Source organism: Colius striatus, chromosome 11 (genome assembly GCF_028858725.1).
Source record: "Colius striatus isolate bColStr4 chromosome 11, bColStr4.1.hap1, whole genome shotgun sequence".
NCBI classification, from domain to species: Eukaryota; Metazoa; Chordata; class Aves; order Coliiformes; family Coliidae; genus Colius; species Colius striatus.
In genome coordinates, this window is record NC_084769.1 from 14,261,695 (window position 1) to 14,280,679 (window position 18,985).

At 34.7% G+C, this 18,985-nt stretch overlaps 1 protein-coding gene across 4 annotated transcripts in view; it reads right to left on the minus strand.

The window, feature by feature from the left end:
• PTPN4 (protein tyrosine phosphatase non-receptor type 4) overlaps window positions 1-18,985 on the minus strand; it is a 109,994-nt gene that overhangs the window by 43,225 nt on the left and 47,784 nt on the right. For 3 of the 4 annotated variants that reach the window (XM_062004540.1, XM_062004538.1, XM_062004541.1), the window contains 8 exons: window positions 16,531-16,573; window positions 16,358-16,436; window positions 12,505-12,549; window positions 12,213-12,265; window positions 10,063-10,183; window positions 9,005-9,092; window positions 7,766-7,854; window positions 1,958-2,021 (listed from right to left, as the gene is read on the minus strand). In XM_062004540.1, the coding sequence (XP_061860524.1) occupies window positions 1,958-2,021; window positions 7,766-7,854; window positions 9,005-9,092; window positions 10,063-10,183; window positions 12,213-12,265; window positions 12,505-12,549; window positions 16,358-16,436; window positions 16,531-16,573 (582 nt within the window). The remainder of the gene's footprint in view (window positions 1-1,957; window positions 2,022-7,765; window positions 7,855-9,004; window positions 9,093-10,062; window positions 10,184-12,212; window positions 12,266-12,504; window positions 12,550-16,357; window positions 16,437-16,530; window positions 16,574-18,985) is intronic. The other variant, XM_062004539.1, reaches the window with a different exon arrangement.

Consider the following 18,985-nt stretch of genomic DNA (forward strand, 5'->3'; position numbering starts at 1 on the left):
AGGAGAGTCTACTCTGAAAAGGCAACTTTGGAAATAACGTTAATATTAGATTTGAATAAAAAATTAGTTTAAGTATGCTTTCTTTGGAAGCCAAATTTGAGCTTTGATCTTAAAATATGCATGACTTGGAATGAATGAAAATTAAGTTCTTGCCATCAGTTCTCATCTGATACCTGGAGTTTAAAGAAAATCGGTATGAGGCTTTTCAATTTGTTTGCTTGGGTACAATACCTCAGAAATTACCTTAGTTACACTAAATTCTTGTGCAAGTAACAATATGCAGAGTATTACAAATCAACAGAAAACAAGTTGAGAAAGCTATCTTTGTATCACTTTCAATTACATGCAGATTTTTTTTCTGCAGAAAATAGTGAAAACACTCAAGTATAGCATCCAATCTCATTTTTTACCTAGGCATCCTAATCTTCAAAGTCCTGAACTATTGCTACTAGTCTTTTCCTCAAGTTCTAATCCAGAGAACAAGTGTGGTTCATAATTTCTCAATTCCAAATAAAACCTCAAATTCTCATCTCAGATCTAAAGACAACATTTCAGCAACAGTAACGGAAGTTACACTCCCTGGTAGCAAGATATAATTTGGCCTCTGGGCTGTCAGAGATGAATTTGCCTATGAGAACTAGCCCACAGCTCCTGTAAAGTATTAAGACTTAGCCATGTCACTGAGATGAAATGTTACCTCTCCTCAACCCCCCCCCCCCTTTTTTTTTTTTGCTGTCATTGTTCTTTTTCTGCTCACCTTGCATGATGTCTGCTCTGGTTGACAGATATTCTGGTTTATTTTGTGTAATAGCCACACTTAATTTATTTGTACATATAATTTCTTGTACCTCTCAACTGATAGCTATTTGCACTGCTCCAACCATACAGGTTACATTTCTCCTGCCAACTAACACACAATGATGTGTTTGCATGTGGTCACATAGTTCCATTTGTGAAAACTGCTAACTCCTGGGCTTCATTTTAAAGGATCCACTTTGGAGAGACACTGTTTGACTCCCGTTTTCAAGTACTAGTCTTTGTTGCCAGCCATTAGCCTGGTGTGATGTAATAGGTGTTTGCTCCTTAACTTTTTTCTTGTTTAACCACATTGTCTCCAAATCTGGAATACTCAGAATGCATTTCTACCTTGAATTTATCTTTCTTATCTAGTCAGCATTTCAGGGTTTCAGCTCTTCAAATCCTTTCATCTGTAAGACGTGCACAAAACCTTGTAACTAATCTCATGAGTTAACCACATAATCATATTTTTAATTAATTCCTCCATCTTTCCACAGCAATGTGTCTGTGATGGTTTTTGACTAATCTCTTGGAAGCATGGAACAATCCATTTCTTGCTGAATTAAACACGTAGTGGTCCTGTGGTGTTTGACAGAGTAGCAAACACACACCACAAGCAGTCAAACACACACATTCTTAAAGCTTTGACATTTTCCTCAACAAATCTGAAGCAGGCATGAAAAATTACTGTATGTAATTTACAACTGTAAAGACATTCTTATCTCATCTGTTTAAATATAATAAAAACAACTTGTATTACTGAATTAGAATATAAATCAGCATATTTTAATCAAATATTTACTTACAAGTACATCTACAACTGAAGCAGCCTTAAGCACTCTCTTAATTCTGTTTTCTTCTGAAATTTAAATTTAGTATTGATTTACTTTCAACCTTTTCAACATTCATCTTATAGAAGCAAGTTACAATTCCTGAATACGAATGTAAAACTAAACAAGTCTAAAATAAGGCAAACCAAAAAAGTCTTGTAAAGCATTGTAATGGCCCATTTGAGAACTGAAATAGCCAGAATGTTGGTGAAACCGGACTTTGAAAGGCAAGAGTCAACATTGTATCAGTCAGTATAATGCAGATATGCAGTGCAGAGAAATTGTATTGCTCTTATTTTTGTGAGATTAAATTTACAGGAAGTACTCACCAATTCTTTCCTAAGTTGAATAAAAAACTGTTTGCACTTAAAAGAAATTTTTACAATCTTCAACCTAAATGAAAAATAAAACCACAATATTTAAACACTCAATATACTGAATCATGGCTAAAAATTTAAAAACATAGTTTCTAAAAATAACATTTTCGTTTCATTTCCATGACAAAAAGATATCAAGGATTTACATAAAAGAGCTCACATAATTTCAATGTATGAGCCATACATTTAAGTTATCTGTCAAATTCATTTGTTTCCATCCTAAAGCCAAGGCAGTTGCTAATTTAAGTATCTTTTCCCAGTTCCAAACAGCTATTCTATCCCCAGGTCATTCCAACCAGATGTTCTCTTTTTCTGAGGCTGCTTTCATTATCCCCTAGAATATGAAACAATACTTTGAACTTCACCTGACTGATGAAAGACATTCTTTCTCTAGGTTCTTTAAATATAACTAAAATGTGTTTTAGTAAAATAGCTAAGACAAGATATAAGCACAAAGATAAGGACTTGTGATGTCAGTCTTTATGAAGTTATACAAACCAAACCAGAAATCATAAAATCATTTCAGCTGCAAAAGACCTTTAAGACTATCAAGTTCAACCACTAACCTCACACTGCTAAGCCTACCACTAAACCATGTCCCTCGTCATACTGTGTGGAAAAGAAAACATGTGAAAGATCACAGTCTAAAATATCAGTCTAGAGATCTTTTTGTCTTGCAAGTAATCTAGAAATATATGAGATGCTGACAGTAATTTCAGACAGGTTTGGATGGCCACTGCAATGCTAGTTATGCTAAATGGGAAAAGACAGGCTGTAATTCCATTAAATAAACAGGAGTATTATTTTAGTTAAGAACAAAAGCAAGGTTACAATAATAACAAGAAAAAAAATCTAGTAACTTCTGTGATATTGGAAAGGAACAACAAGATACTGCAAACTAAAGAACACTAAATTCTAATTCTTTCCTGCTCTGAGGATATTTTGCTGACAACTGTCAAGAAACTCAAAGCAGAAAAGAATATAGATCACACAGTTAACTTGCATGAAATTACACTGCAAACTCTTCAGGGGTTACACTTAACCTTTTACACCATATGTTTTATATAGAGCATCCACAATAATCTGGACTGTTTTCTCTGGTGGTCCCTGTATTTCAAGTTATTATATTGGCTTGGTAAAGCTACAAATTAGTCGGTCACCTGCCGACTCCAACAACCACCAGACCCCACACATCACCTCCCAACTGAAAAAAACCCACTAACGTTAGTGAAAGTGTTAAATTTTTTCAGAGAAGCTTAGTCATGAAGAATATACAGGAAACTTGATAGTGACTGGAATTACTACTTGCATATGAATCACCTTGTTGAATAAAAAACTCTCTACACTAGGAAGGATGAAAAGCAAAATATGAACAGACACCTAAGTTAGATATCTATATACAGAAATTACCTTAACTAAATCAAATGGAAACATTTTTCTCCAGGGGATTATTCAGAATAAGAACCTAACCTGGATGTCCTGATTTGGTGAGAGTTCCTATCTCCAGTAACATGAAGGAGTCTGTGAATATTAGCCTTTCAAATATGCTTATTTAAATCTTTTCCTATTTCTTTTTTCTTTCGTAGCTTTAGGGGGGCAAACAAAAAAGCAGCAGCTGTCACTTTGTGCTGTTTTGAGGTTTTTGTCTTGAGATGTTTTTTCTTTTTCAATTCTTAACAAATTGTTGCTATCAAAGTTAGTTTCTTAAGCATTAGGAACTATAAAGGGGACTAACTTATCTACTGAAATTATTCCATGCAGCAATTTTCTTAGCACCTCCTCTGACAAACAATTCCTTAAGAATAACTAAGGATGAGTCTTAAATTTGCTGGATGAGATAAGACAGTAGTGATTATAGCAGTCTGGCTATGGAAAACACAGAAAAAATAAAGTTTTATATTTAAAGTGCAGTTAACTAGAAGTATCTTATGAATATTTTTCTAACATTTTAAGGTACAGTGGATTTATAAAAGCACTTTAGTATACACCTTTTCTAAAAATGGAACTGCACACGCTCTAGAACACACCAGATTTGCATGGCATGACAACAGAAAATCTGAAAATAAATCAAAATTATTCCATCTGTAAGAGCATTCCCCTACCTTTTACTCTTTTTTCCCATCTTCTGCTAAAGAAATTACTGCCTTCGGTGATTTACAGGCTCAAGGAGAATGATAAGGATGAAAGCTATATACTCTGCTTTTTAATCTCACCCCATAATTTAAGCAATGAGGTCAGATGCCTTTTAAGCCTGAAACCATTTGGAACAGATTCAAAACTATAATATTAGCCAACAAAGTCTACCTCAACCCATAAGAGTCACCATTCAAATGACTCAGCAAAGCTGAATCACACCTATTTTCAAAAAATACAGCAGATAAGAGAGAGTTCATGTGCACTGCTAAGATCCCACTAGTCATGAAATAAGAACATTCATACTTGGCCAAAGCAAAAGGCACGATTGCTTGTTTCGTTTCTCTGTTGGCCGTGGTGCATATCCAAGGAAGAGTACAAACAGGCAGGAACGAATAACATTTTCCTGATATGATTTTCCGCTCTCCAGTCATCCCATATGTCCTAAATCATAAGATATATCTCTTTAAATAAAGAGATACTCAAAAGTCCTAGTCTAAAGTCAGGACTATACTCAAATGCATGGAAGAAGTCTCATGATATCATGAGACGGTTCTCACTAAGGATTTTACCACCCCAAACCTTGCGAGGAGAGCAATCCAGCAAACTTCTCAGTCAAGACTTCTATGACACAGGTTCTAGACTAGTCAGCTAGGGAAGATGTTCTTGGTAGAAAGGCCAAGGAAGAATTGTCCAGATTTGGTAGTCAAAGAGAACTCCAGCAGCTGTGAGAAGCTGAAGCCAAAGATCATGAGGGATTTGAATCACAGAATGGTAGGAGTTAGAAAGGACCTCTAGAGATCACCCAGCCCAACTCCCCTGCTAAACCAGGTCCGCCTAGATCAGGTTACAGACTCATAGAATCATATTCAGTTTATTATCAACCAGGACTCCCAGGTCTCTCCGAGGAGCTGCTCTCCAGCAGCATAACACCCAGCCTGTACTGGTACACGGGGTTGTTCCTCCCCAGGTGCAGGATTCTGCACTTGTCCTTGTTGTACCTCGTGAGGCTCTCTGCCCAACTCTCAAGCTGGTCAAGATCCTGCTGAATGGCAGCACAGCCTTCTAGTGAATCAGTCAGTTGAAGAGGGATGCAAGTGACAAAACCACCCTGGAGTTCAAGAGAAGAAACTGCAGCTTGCTCAGAGTTCTAGTAGGCAAAATCCCTTGTAAGCTGTATTTTAGGGCACAGGAAGTGAAGTAGGCAATCTTAAATCTTCACCACCTCCCTGAGCAGCCCATTCCAATGCCTGACAACCCTTTCAGTAAAAAAATTCCTCCTCAGATCCAGCCTGAATCTCCCCTGGTGCAACTTGAGGCCGTTTCCTCTTGTTCTATTGTTTGTTACTGGGGAGAACAGACCAACTCCTGTCTTGCTACAACTTCCTTTCAGGTAGTTGTAGAGAGCAATAAGATATCCCTTGAGCCTTCTCTTCTCCACGCTAAACAGCTTCAGATCCCTCAGCCATTCCTCATACGAGATGTGCTCCAAATCCTTTACTAGATTGGTAGCCCACCTTTGGATCCTCTCCAGCACATCAATGTCCTTCTTGTAGAATGCCCAAAACTGGACATTTCAGACCCTTAATAATAGCAAAAGAAAGCTTGTAATAGAATGAAATAGGGGCAGGAGGAGGTCAGGTTTTTGGAGGTTTATTTTGTGAAGACCAATTATGTCGGTACTATAGTCACAGAAAGAAATTAATATCCCTGATGTCAGTTGATATGGTTGAATACAAAGAGGAAATGTTTAGGCAAATTGCACACACATAAAACCATACTAAAAATTTAGATCAACATCCCTGGCATGTGAACAACATGAAGCAGAGTTCACAGAAACCTCTAACTTCCAGTAGAGACATGTAGCTTAATTATGACTTACATTGTACATACTCAGTAATTTACTGGTGTGTTTTATAGAAACTGTTTCTACTATTACTGTTTTCCCAAAAATAATAGCAGTAAAAGCAGTCTGATTTAAAACCTTCCTGATTATTATAGCATTGCCTTTATACAGCAACTTTAACCCAGAAATTAAACCCTAATGGCTCTAACTTCAAGACTCTCAGCAAATGAACGGTACCTTTCTTAGAATATGTCACTATTATAAAGACAAGTCTGACTGACTAGTATAGTAAATCCAGACTTATCACAGCAAGATCCACTTTTAATTTACCCAGTTAACCAGAAAGACTGGAAAAATTACATGTTCTGTAATTGCCTCAGGCTTATTTTTCTTTGAATGCTTACAGGCAAAATGTTTAACAAGTTCAATTGTATCTGGCTGTGGATAACACTTATGGGTAATGTGGGTAACACTTCATTCTTCCTTTCTGAAAATCTACTAAAATTTTACTGTTCACACTACTTTTCAACATGGTAAACCACAGCACACAGATCATCCTAAAACAAAACTTGAGACTAATTTTATCACGGAAAAGCAAAATATTTCAAAAAGTCATTTGACTGATCAAGACTGTGATTAACACCTTGAATCTCTACAAGGGAACTTACTAAGTGAAAAGAGGTCACTGATCATAGGTAATGGATCTTACCCTGTGATAACAGGAAACAAAAAAAAAACCCCAAGGAGTTTTGAATCAGTTTGAATTCATGTTTTTGTTTCAATTGTGGTAATTAATTTGTTTTATATGAAGATGAGAGAGCTTCATAGAAGTCCAGTGCTGCATTGCCCAAGCACACACATCAGCAGCAAATGAAAATGCAAAAACCTTTTCATAATTTTCCTAGAATGAACAGCTTTTGTCCCTGGTAAACTAATGTCTATTATGATAATTTTATACATTTGACTTCACTCACTCAGAATGCTCTTAGAGCATACTCAAACACTTATATCATAAGAAAGGCTGTCAAAGCGGATTTCAAGTTGGCAAAGGAAAGAACGGGAAGGTTACTCCCGAGGGAACTAAAAAAAGCACTGGGGAAGGTGACAACTTTCGCAGAGCACTATAGAAGTTATAGAACACTTCCATAGAGCACTACAGAAGCTATAGTGCAGAACAGTATTTCTCTTGTCTTTCTCCTTTTATCAATAAAGGACAAGAAGATCAAGGATAACTCTACGTTTACAGAACAGGTTTGAAAACTATTTTAGTTATCAGAAATAAATGACATGATTTTCTGTAATAAATGCACTTCTGATCCTTATCATGCAAATACTTTATCTATGGTTTAAGAGACGTCATTGCTCCACTTTATTTTTCCACAGGTATCATACATACATTAAATTTAGCACACACAGAGCACAAGAGCAATCACTCTCCAAGTTAATATTTTTAAGTTCAGCTGTTTCTTTGAAGACTGAGTGCTAGATGATAACACTGACCCTGGCTGCAATACTTCATTAAACATAAAGTATCCTTGCAAGCTCCTGAAGAAAAAAATTATTCAAATTCACTATTAGTTTGCATCACAACCCTTTAACAGGACAGCATGCAGAACAAGAGAATAATCCTATCATACAGTTACCATACCACAACATGAGGTAAATAATTTCAAACTGGTATGCTACAACTACATTTCAGTCTTTTCTGAAGTGTGTGATGTCGACAATGGTAAAATTATGTTTTGAAATATCAGACAAAAATATTCAAGAGTTGTCCTTACCACTGAAAGGTGTTAATTCGTACTCTGTTCTTAAAAATTAGTATTCCACCTGACATCACTCCAATCATTATTTCATTGTTACTCTGATCCTAAGAAAAGAAAAAATTACTTAAGAATAATACAAATATCTTTGAGATCTCATACATATTCATTCTCATTTCTCTCAATACACAAATACCACAGTAAAACAGATCTCAATTAACATGGAAGGAAATGTGTTTTAAGAACTAAATTATTAATTGTAATTAGGACAAGCCCAGATTTTTTTCCAAGTTTTTTAAAAGCTACTAAAGAATTTTAAGTTACATCTTCTGTCTTCCACCAACTTTGAAGAAATACACAATATAGAATATTCCAGCAGCTCATTAAGAACAACAGCACTAACAGACTGGCTTCACAATTGCTACACTAAAAACAACCAGCAACTTAAATTCCTACCTGAAAAGAAATTGCAATCTCAGAACACAGAGAGTTGAGATTCTAAAACAAACAATATTATAAGCATATTTAAATAGCACATTATTCCTCAAATACCTTTTCACTCGAATGAAACACTTGCTACAGATCTCTTAAGATGAGCACAACAGCAGGATACAGAGAGCAGTGAAGGGGGATACATTTAAAATTTTACCTCAAGTTTCTCTAACCTCAGGGAGTAGGACAAGAATGTTTAAAGACCAGAGGTGTCTTAGTTATTAAAAATAATTATATTCAGAGGCTTTGCAGAAATGGTAGCACTGTACTGACAGCTTAAGATGACGTGAGTCGAGACCTCGAGCTACTTGCTTTACTGGGTAAAACTGACACCATATCGAATTATTACAGTCATCTTATATTAACAGTTCATATTATATCATGATAATGTTTTCTGATTTGGTTATAATCAGAACCACATTAAATATTTTTTTCAAAGCTGATAGATCCTTCAAATCAAAAGTCTGTTCAACAAGTACATTTTTCTGAATCACCAGTGACCAAAGTAAGTGGCACTAAGGCCAATAAGGCTTAACCTTAGTATTACATGTATAACTAAGCTTCATTTAAGCAAAGCAATATCCTCAACCCAAGTGAAATAGTGCCTACTGAAATTGGTAAACCACAGTTAGGCACCTAGTAAGATAATGCTATTTTCTTCTCTTGCATGTAGCAGCCAAAAAAGGCTGACAATAAATATTTTTTTCCCCATAAATCTCAGAGGAATCCACATTTGCGTGACAATATCAGTTCATCCAAACTTACCCTTGCATAGTGCAATTCAACTCCATAAAGTTCTAAGGTACGTGCTGTATTGAGATAATTAAACTCTGCTTCTGCAGGAGACAAACCTCTGAAAGAAAGAAGCTAAATTAGCCTCTCTAGTGAGCTCAAACAGAAAATTTGCATTCATTTTACTACTCCACCCTTAAATCTGAATTTGCTTTTTTTTTTCTGACACACTGTATCATTTAAATATCTGTTGAGCTCCAGAATCCAGAAAGTACTTCTTTAGCCTCTACTTATTAGTAAAAGCAATCTCTCTCCAAGGCTCTCCTTTAAAGGTTAAATTACCACTTTAATTTCTTTACCCTACCCAACAGAATTTGATAAGCCATTGACTGAAATGTAACATAATATTCAGTAGTTTCTAAAGCCAATAACATGCCCCAATTAAGTAAATATTTTTGTAAATATAGTTTATATTTTGTTAAATTTAAGTGTAACAAAAGCACTTGAGTTAAAAAATACCAACAAATCATTGCTGAAAAAATATCATAATGCTACATTCTGGAAAAAACATTTTCCATTGCTTTACTGCCTTTTCCTCTTCAGTAAAAGGGTACACATTACAGGAAAGAGCAGATATTGAAGAAAAGGACTTTGTTACTTCTAAAGTAACTCTTGTTTACTGGTGAGAGCACCAGTACAACAAAGCCTTTATGCACAGAGCATTCTCAAAGACCAAAAATCTCAAAGAACTTATATTCTGCTAAGTTAATATCCTATGTAATACACACAAATACTGTTCTCAGTCTACCTTTAACATGTTAATGCTTTCATTTATTTTACCAGTCATTCTGTCACAGATATTCTATCTGTGAAGTCTATCAATAGTACTTGTTATAGTCTACCAAAAAAACAAACAAGAAAACCACCACAAAACATACTCTTAAAGAAACAAACCCAAGCAAACAAAATAAAAAAACAATAAAAAACATCAGAAATCTTTAAGACAAAATAATTATTTTTGATATAATAGCACAGCACCAGCAGTCAGAATTTGACCAAGTCAGTCAATATCTTCTGCTGTAAATCCTTACATGTGCTGCTGATGTAATTTTGCTATTTCTTTTTCAAAGTCTTGAGGCTGGCTAGGGATGAAAGGATAGTCTGAGAGGTAGCCTGGCAAGTTTTCTGAATGGTTGTAGTCTCCCAGCTCGGCTAAAATATGAAAAAGAGAGGTTATTGTTTATCACTAATTTACTAGGCATTGTGTAATGCTCCCAAATTCACAAGAGTCTGCTCCCACATACTTTATCATCTACAGCAAACAAAAATCCATTTGAATAAAGAGACAGATTCTCATTGAAAACCATAGAGATCATTTAAAAAGAAGTATATAAAGTGTTTAATTTTTCATACACAAATTCATAAATGCTGTTATAGTGGCAGGTAACCATTTATATACTTCAAGATATTTGGGCTTTTTCGTATTTTATCTTTGCTTGTCTTCGCGTGATTACACAGACAAACATATATTAACACTACATCAACTCATTCTGTACTAAAATATAATCAGAAGCATTAGAAAAATATTTTTTGCACATTCAACTGTGTGTATGGAAGAAAGCATGCATATGTACACCTACATTGAAACTACTTTACTTGAAGCTACTAAAGAGGGCATTTACATAATTTGTGACTAACACCTTCATAAAATTATAAGAAATAAATTAAAATCACATTTATTATCAGAATGAAAACCAGAAAAATATACAAACAGCAACGTTTGCTAAAAATACAGGCTTCAGGGCTAACTATAACCCAAAAAAAAATCTCATTTAAATAGCTGTAATCCATGTAACAGATCTAGAGTGGCAGCTAAGTAACATAACATGAGAACTGGGAAGTTCACAGCAACACAACATGAAGCAGGGTCCTGGGCAGGCCTAATGACACTTTTTGTGTGCCATGAAAGAATTGTCAAGGGCTAAGAAGGCACCCACAGTATAGGAGGACACGCAGGGGAAGCAAGGGTAGGAAAGAAATCTAGGGCACTTTTATCAGAAGAAATAGATCTTATTTTAAATTATTTCCAAGTGAAAATGGGGCCTGATTTCAAAACTGAGTGCATGCCTTGCTAAAATCCACTACACACAATACAGGACTGTCTGAGAGCTACATGTGCTATTTACCTACATTTATAAAAATCCCAAGAGCTAAATCCAGAGAGAGTTTAGTAATAGGCATGTACAAAAAAACATTAAACAGAGGTCTGCACACTGAAGAATTTAAGGGCAGCTTGTAACTCCAACACACTGTGCATATCCACCACTTCTGCAATATTTGAAAAACAGACATACTGCACACTAAAAAGCTTAGCAGGTTATAAACTTTTCATAGAGCCTGCTTCATTATCAAATACTTCATCTCTTCCAAGGCAAATCCCTACAGCATGCAACCCTTGCAGTATACAGCTATTTCCAAGTAGCTGGAGTTTGGGAGTTACGTTTAAGAAAAATTCCTCAATTGATTGATAGGGATAAAGGTCACTACTTATCAAAACTATGCTTAAAACATTACATTAACATTAGCACACCTTTTTTCCCTGAAAATCTCTACATGGACACTACTTCTCTGATATGCAAAAAGTATTCACAGTATTAAATGTAGATATATTTATACTTAATAGCAGAAAAACATATGGCTATAGACAGATGTATCAGGATTGCTCATAATCCTGAATTTCTGGCAATCACAAATTTCAAGAACTAAGTGCTGTTGTGGGTTTGTTTCCTTTTTTCCACTGAACGATTTAAGTTTATTGAGGAAAATGGGGAGAGAGGGAGAGGATTAAATATCAGTCTTCACGACTTATCTACTCACTGGATGCCTTAAAAGTGACAATGCAGATATTGAACTTTTAGCTAAATATTATTAGAATTCTATCTTCCACAACTATTTGGAGGTTCACTTCAGAATATGGAGAAGAGGTTTATATGTTTGTTTTTTACCTTCAGGGGTTTAAAGAAGGAAAGCAGAGAGCATTACAAGTGGTTTTTCCACATATAATTCAGCAAAACATGGGAATAAAACCAATCACATATATTCCTTAATAACGAGAGAAGTAATATTACGCCTGCAATCATTGCAATAAAATGCTATACAAAATATATTCTTCAGAAATTAATCAATACTACTTCTTATATCTTTCAGTACTAATTTGTATGTGAATATCTATGATACTTACACTGAACAGCATAGGAAGCCAGAAGAGTAGCAGTATTGTAAGGACAGGGCAACCTGTTTAATTTTTAAAATAATAAATAAATAAAATTACAGATGTCACATGAAATTTGGTTCTTTTGAAAAGCATAATCTTTCATAGTCTATGAACAAATTGCACAGGTAATTATTACAAACAGTTGTACTTGCATAAATGGTAATTTTAAAATATTTTAATTTTTGAAGGTAAAATCCCTAACCATTAACTTTTTCCTCAAAAGTTGTATTTAATGTTTAACAAAACAAAAATGTCTTACCTTCCAGTAAGAATGTCCTGTTTAATTTGCAAAAAATACTGGTACCTTATATAAAGAAACAAAAAACCCACTGTAATTAAAAATAAAATGATTTCATCATTTTTCATTAATTTAATGCATGTTGCTTTCAGTTAGTGCAAAACTAAAACTTCATTTTGCATGCTATTTCTTATAACTCCTACAGTAAAACAACTCCTATTAGTAAAATAATACAATAAAATAATAATACAACTTTGCAAATTAAGCTAGTTACGGTTATGAACTTATACATTGTATTTTACTAAATAGATGCATATTTTACATTTATCTGCTTAATTTTCCAGTATTTATGTTGAACTTCAGGTTCAAAAAAGAAAAAAAAGTGCTTTCACAATGAATGTGAACAACAGAACTATTTGAAATGGCAAGTAAAAGTGAGAAGTTCACAGTTGTGTATGGAGGTACCTGAAGAATTTTATCCAGGTAGATAAAATTAATTTATTCTCATTACTTGATATTACTCTGTTTTAACTGAAAACTATTTCTTTCAGTATTTTGGAGTTACACTCAAATTAAAAATTGTTCATTCTATTATGTCAAATGCCTTACAACAGATTTCCCTTGAACTTCTGAAGTTTTCTTTTCATTATAATGTGAGAAATGCTTGTTTTAGAAATTCACCTAATCACCCCACGTCCACTCTTTCAAGTCCAGAAGGAGACAGAAACAGCAAAAGGAGCAGATGAACACTTTGAAACAACAACTATTTCCCACTAGAAACCCTATCACTTAAGGAGTACAACAAACCTGAAACTTCAAATTTCCCTCTAATTTACTTCCTTTGTTTCTCCAACAAAACCCAAATATTTTGTTAATATCTCAGAATGACTCTTCTGTTCATTCAATTGAGTTCCTTCATATTTCACCTGAAGGTTTTAGACAATTTCAGAGAAGTATAAATGTTTATATCAAGTGGGAAATCCCACCTCCTATAAACCTCCACTGACACAGAGATGGAAGTCGAGTAGGATGGAAGGATGTGAGCACAAGCTTAAACTTTCAGCAGAAAGCCTTAGAACATAAAATCTGTTGTAGGATTTAGGCTTTAATGCCTTTTTGTTTAAAAAGCGCTACATTTATTCTGGTTTGTAACCTCCTACATTGTTACAAAAATCCTCTGTTTTCATTCTTGAAGTTTTGATTCAAATGTAGAATCAGACATACATACACTCATCAAAATTACTTATCAAATACTTCTCTTTCAAGTTCAACTGAATTAAATATTTCCCAATATTCACTTCCACTGTGAAATTAAAACCAGAATATATCACTTCATTACACATTCTGTGACTTCTCCTAATGGTGTAGCCTTCAGGAAAGTTGCTTAACTACCACTTTTGAAGACTTCCATAAACATTGAAAAATACATACACAGAACACAAGCTAAATACAGTAAAAAGTAAAACATCCCTTTGAAAGAAAATGAAGGAAAGCACTTGCAAACTGACAAGCAAAGATGTCAGCCCATGTGCTCACCTCCTACAGAATCATCTAGAGGTTCTTCAACTGATCAGAATGGGAAGCAGTTTAGTTTAAGGTATTAAGAAGTAAAATTTGAGACAATAGCCAGGCTTTAGACCTCAAAACACTTTCTTTTGGTTTTCCACTGTAAAATGCATATTGAAACAAAGGAAAAAAATACAAGATGGATAAAGAAAGTTTCTTTACCTGTCAAAAATGGCAATAAATGATAAGTGAAATATAAGAATATAACTTTATATCATCTTTATATATTTATAGATACATAAAAAATCATGCCTTATCTATTATTTATACATTAAAAGGATCTGCTTCGCACGCTCAGCTTGAACACCTCTTCACGAATATACTGAACAAGTCAGTTGTTCCTTTTAAAATTCCTGGTTCCAAATATGCACAACAAAAACATTCTGCTGATGCAGCTGCATCTTCATTTTCTTTTTCTTTTCTTTTTTTTGGTGCAGTGCTTTATTAGAAATATTCCATGCTATTTCAGGGACCTCATGATGGAGGAACACCAAGCAGAATTCATGTTCTGTCTACTGCTTTCAGCAAACAGTGAGAACTTCATGGCTTGTTAGCTAACCACCCCAATTTGAACACTGTAGCTCTACATGTTATTGAGCAAAATGCAAAAATCAATAGGAGCTTTAACAATGTGTATGTGAAAAAGCCTGCTCAACAAATTCAGCTAAAACAATGAAGGTGGCAATGCACTACAATGTTTTCATGTTCCTTATATAGATACACCTAGAACAGAGTAAGACAGAATTATTGCTATCTGGAGTCAATGTTAATAAGCAAGTGTTTCTGCCATGAAGCTTCATTTCCTACCAACACAAGTTCCTTAAACTCTCTAACACAAGGTGAGCTCTTGCTGACCTTTCCTGATCTGGGGCACCTATAGCCCCACGCCTCTCACACAAATTCACAGAGGTCCAGTAAGACATGAGCTTGCACTGAACCTTTCCCTGTTCTCTATTCATACCATCTCATATGTTGACTTAATCTTGTTGTTTTCAGGCAATTCATAAAGAAATTGAGAATCTTAGAAAAGTCTCAGCTTGAGCTGGAATTGTCAGAAGTTTGAGCTTTCTTTTCTTTTTAAGGAGGAAATACTGATTAGATATAAGGACTCCATATTTATGACATGACATGCTAACTTCACTCCAAAAACACCCACAGATAATAACTCTCTCTTTATAACAATTCCAAATACAAGTTCTCAGAGGCAATTAGGTCTATTAGCAAAAAAGGCAGAGCTGACCTAGATACGGCAATTGTACATTACTTCTTGTCTAAAAGGATGCTGTATTTGTAGCTTTGTATTTACAGTATAACATGTTGATCAACATCTACTGCTTTTCCCCTCTCTTTAGGAATATGATATGTTGTCCTTTAATTCAAATAACACATTTTCCATTATTCTGATGTGGGAAATTGCCACATTTTCCTAGAGTAAATATTTCAATAAAACAAAACCCTATCTAGGATCTGTGGGACTCATTTTAGTAAATTCTGTCTGCATAGACATGTGTAAAATTTTGTCTCAAATATAACAAATCAAAATAAATTTAAATAAATTATGACTCAAATTTTCACAGTTTTGGTACTTACATTTCCAAAGCTATCCTTAATAATTTAGATATTGTTTTTTTGAATGAGGCTGACCTGTTTTCAGAATGGCTGACATCCAAAAATTCCAATCTGTCAAACCATGCCACTTATGGAGAGAACTAGAACTAATTAAGAATACTGAAAATTTGAGGGATCTCTTCAGGGACTAATTGCAACTCACAAGCTTCCTGTCTTGATTCACACTGAGCATTTTCTTCAACAGACTTTAATAGGTTGCTATCAAAATAAACTTATATGCTTCAAGCTAAGACTACAATCATACAAAGTGATTAATTTTATTAGTGTCAAGCAGAAAACTAGGAGAGGGGAATAAAGAAAAACTGCAAAAAGTCCAAGAATTTCGAATCACAAAAGAGAATACAAGTAAGGATAAAATTAAATTTGTACTCATTAGTGAACAGTGGGATTAAGTTTTTCCTCTCTTCTCTATTTTCTCTCTTGTGTTTCTACTTAATATTTTCTTCATGTAGTTACTTCACTTTACATATAAATTTGTAAATTTATTCACAGAGGTCTTTTTGTTATACTGATTTGGTGTAACTGCATAGTTCATATCTGTAATTATTAGGCAACAATTAGAAGCTTGCACATAGGGAACAAAAATGATCTCAAAGTAAACTTCCCTGTTAATGATTATTTTCCCCTTAAATCTAAGCCTTCCAGAGAAATGTTTTATTGGTTAGTTAATTAGACTTACCTTGTATATTCTTCTTGGAGCTTGTTTGGGTCACTTACAAAAAACTTAACTCTGAAGTTCAAACTGTGGGGAGATCCTCCTGTGGTTAAGAAAAGTTATTTCTAATTAATCAGGGCACCCTAGAAAAACAGCATAATGATATATGAACTGACCAAATACATACATGTACTCACTTTTTAACTGTTTCCTGATTGGTTTGTTTGGATCCAACCACCTCTGGAAAGAGATAATTTATAACGTCAAATTTAGAGAAATTCAGCTTTATACATTAAGAAACCGTTGCTTTTCTACTACTTTTTGCTTGCTCTTTTACCAAAATGCCTTATTTGCAAACAAATTGGAAAGAAACGAACATGACCATCAACAGTTGCTACTGTTGTTCTTTTGTTGTTGCCAGGTATCTGTCTCTTACAGTGCTAATTTGACTATGACTAGGTTATATGATTGTCACATAAGCCTAAGAGGTTAAAACTCAATTATGCTGTGTTTGTGGTTTAACAACTTCAAGCTACTCTTTAAACTGATGATCTAAGGTGAATTGTGGCAGTGAAGAGCTACAAGTAGGCCAGTTTATCCAACTCAGAAGTTAATCCGTTTAAACTAGTTCTAGTACTTTTGACGCTGCAATTTGCATGTCTGACACATCCGGAGTGACCTCACTGACATACAGACTCTCTTCAAATAGTCAGCCCGAGTGTCACACTTGATAAGTCACTAACTGGGATCTTAGAAACCAGAGTTTTAGCACTCAGCCTACTGGACTGAGAACTACAGAACAGTTTTACCAAACTGCATCCAACCTGGATCATTTCTACAAGAGAATACTGCTGTGGGAGTACAGAGTTTTATAAAAATCAACGCTGAAAATTTTAGGTACAAGTATGGTTCTATGAAAAGCCCTACAAGTTGTTTAAACTAATCCCCACCAGAAACCTGACAGACTCCGCACATATCAGAATAGTTCAGTTAACTCATAAATCTGCCTTTTATAAATGCTGTTTGATTCCTCATCCTGCCTTCCAATGCAAGCCCACAAGCCTCAGGAAACGGTTATATGGCCACACTTCCTATAAAATGACACAGATCTAATTCTGCATGGCATGCCACAAACATTTATCACAGGGCTTTTATTTTTTTCATGTGAGTGAGAAGGAAGCAAACATGCAGAGGTACCTGAGATATCTGATACGTTACAATTTTGAAGTTAGTTTTGAGTTATTTTCTTCACTAGGAGTAAGTAATGATGACTACATCTAAATGCTGCACCCAACAATAGATGGCTTAAGATGAACTAAAGAGACTGTTTGATACACCTTAAAGAGAGTGATTATGTCAGAAAAACCTCACAGGATCAACCAACTTTTCAGACTGAATGTCAAGGCTTAAGAAAGCAATCTCCAGCCATGGACATACATGAATTTGATAAAAGAATCTTTCAAAACATGGTGAAAGATATTTGAGTTATCTCTAAGCAAGGAGTGCATACAAGTGACATCCTTGGATCCAAAAAAAACCCAAGAAGCTGAAGTTGACAGGATCAGGCAAAAGTACAAAAACTTTTATGAATCAAGGTGCTGCTAGCAAGATATGTTATCCCATTTACATCCCAGTAAATCTAATATGTAGATTTGGGCCTCAGCTCCTTCAGCCTTTCATAATAAGGGAGATGCTCCACTCCTTTCATCATCCCTGTGGCCCTGCACTGAACTTTCTCCAGCAGCTCCCTGTCCTTCTTGAACTTGAGGGCCCTGGAGAATATTCCAGATGCAGTCAAGTGAGGGCAGAGTAGAGGGGGAAGAAAATTAAATACTTCTTAAAAAAAGTGGAAAAAAATTCAGTCTTTCTAAAGCAGAATTGCGCCTTTTCAGCCTGAAAATAAAGTTTAAAATAAGCAGATTATATGAGGCCAGCCTGCTAATGTCTTAAAAGAATGACCCACAATGTTACAAAAGAAAACGTCATTAAATATCTACAACTGCCCTATATAGCTTTATTCATATTAATAATCTTAATGCTACCAGAACTTAGAAAAGTTATATAATAATATAATTTGCTCTAATGAAAAAACAAATGTGGAAGTAGTTCACTATTTAGACAGAAGAAAAATTATGTATTGTGGTTTCTTTCTCTCTCTTCTATGTTAAAACAGACATTAAAAATAAGTTACAAGAAAACAAACAACCTTTTAGCAAGGTCAAAAAAACCCCTTTATTCTATTTAGAACAGTCACTCGTGATGGGAAAAGAACAGTAGTCAAAATCTGCACTTATCAAAGAAAGCTGCACTATCTTCTGAAATTCACCTTACTTGTGGAATGATTAATATTTACAGTGTCACTGATGTCTATAGATTCCAGGCTGCACATTTTGTGAATAAAAATTACTTTTGACTCACAATTTGGGAAATAAATTTAGATCCTATCTCCAAATTTTGCATATAATGGGAATTAGGTAAAGAACCGTATTATAATGAGTAACACTTAGTTGAATTGCACTTTAAAACATGCAGCAAACGTTTCTACTAGTATGTAGTGGTGATTTCCAGAGTTTCAGTCCTACAGAATTTCTTTTCAATTAAAGCACATGAACTATTATAAACTCTGGTTTTCAAAGGAGATCCTTCCTTCTT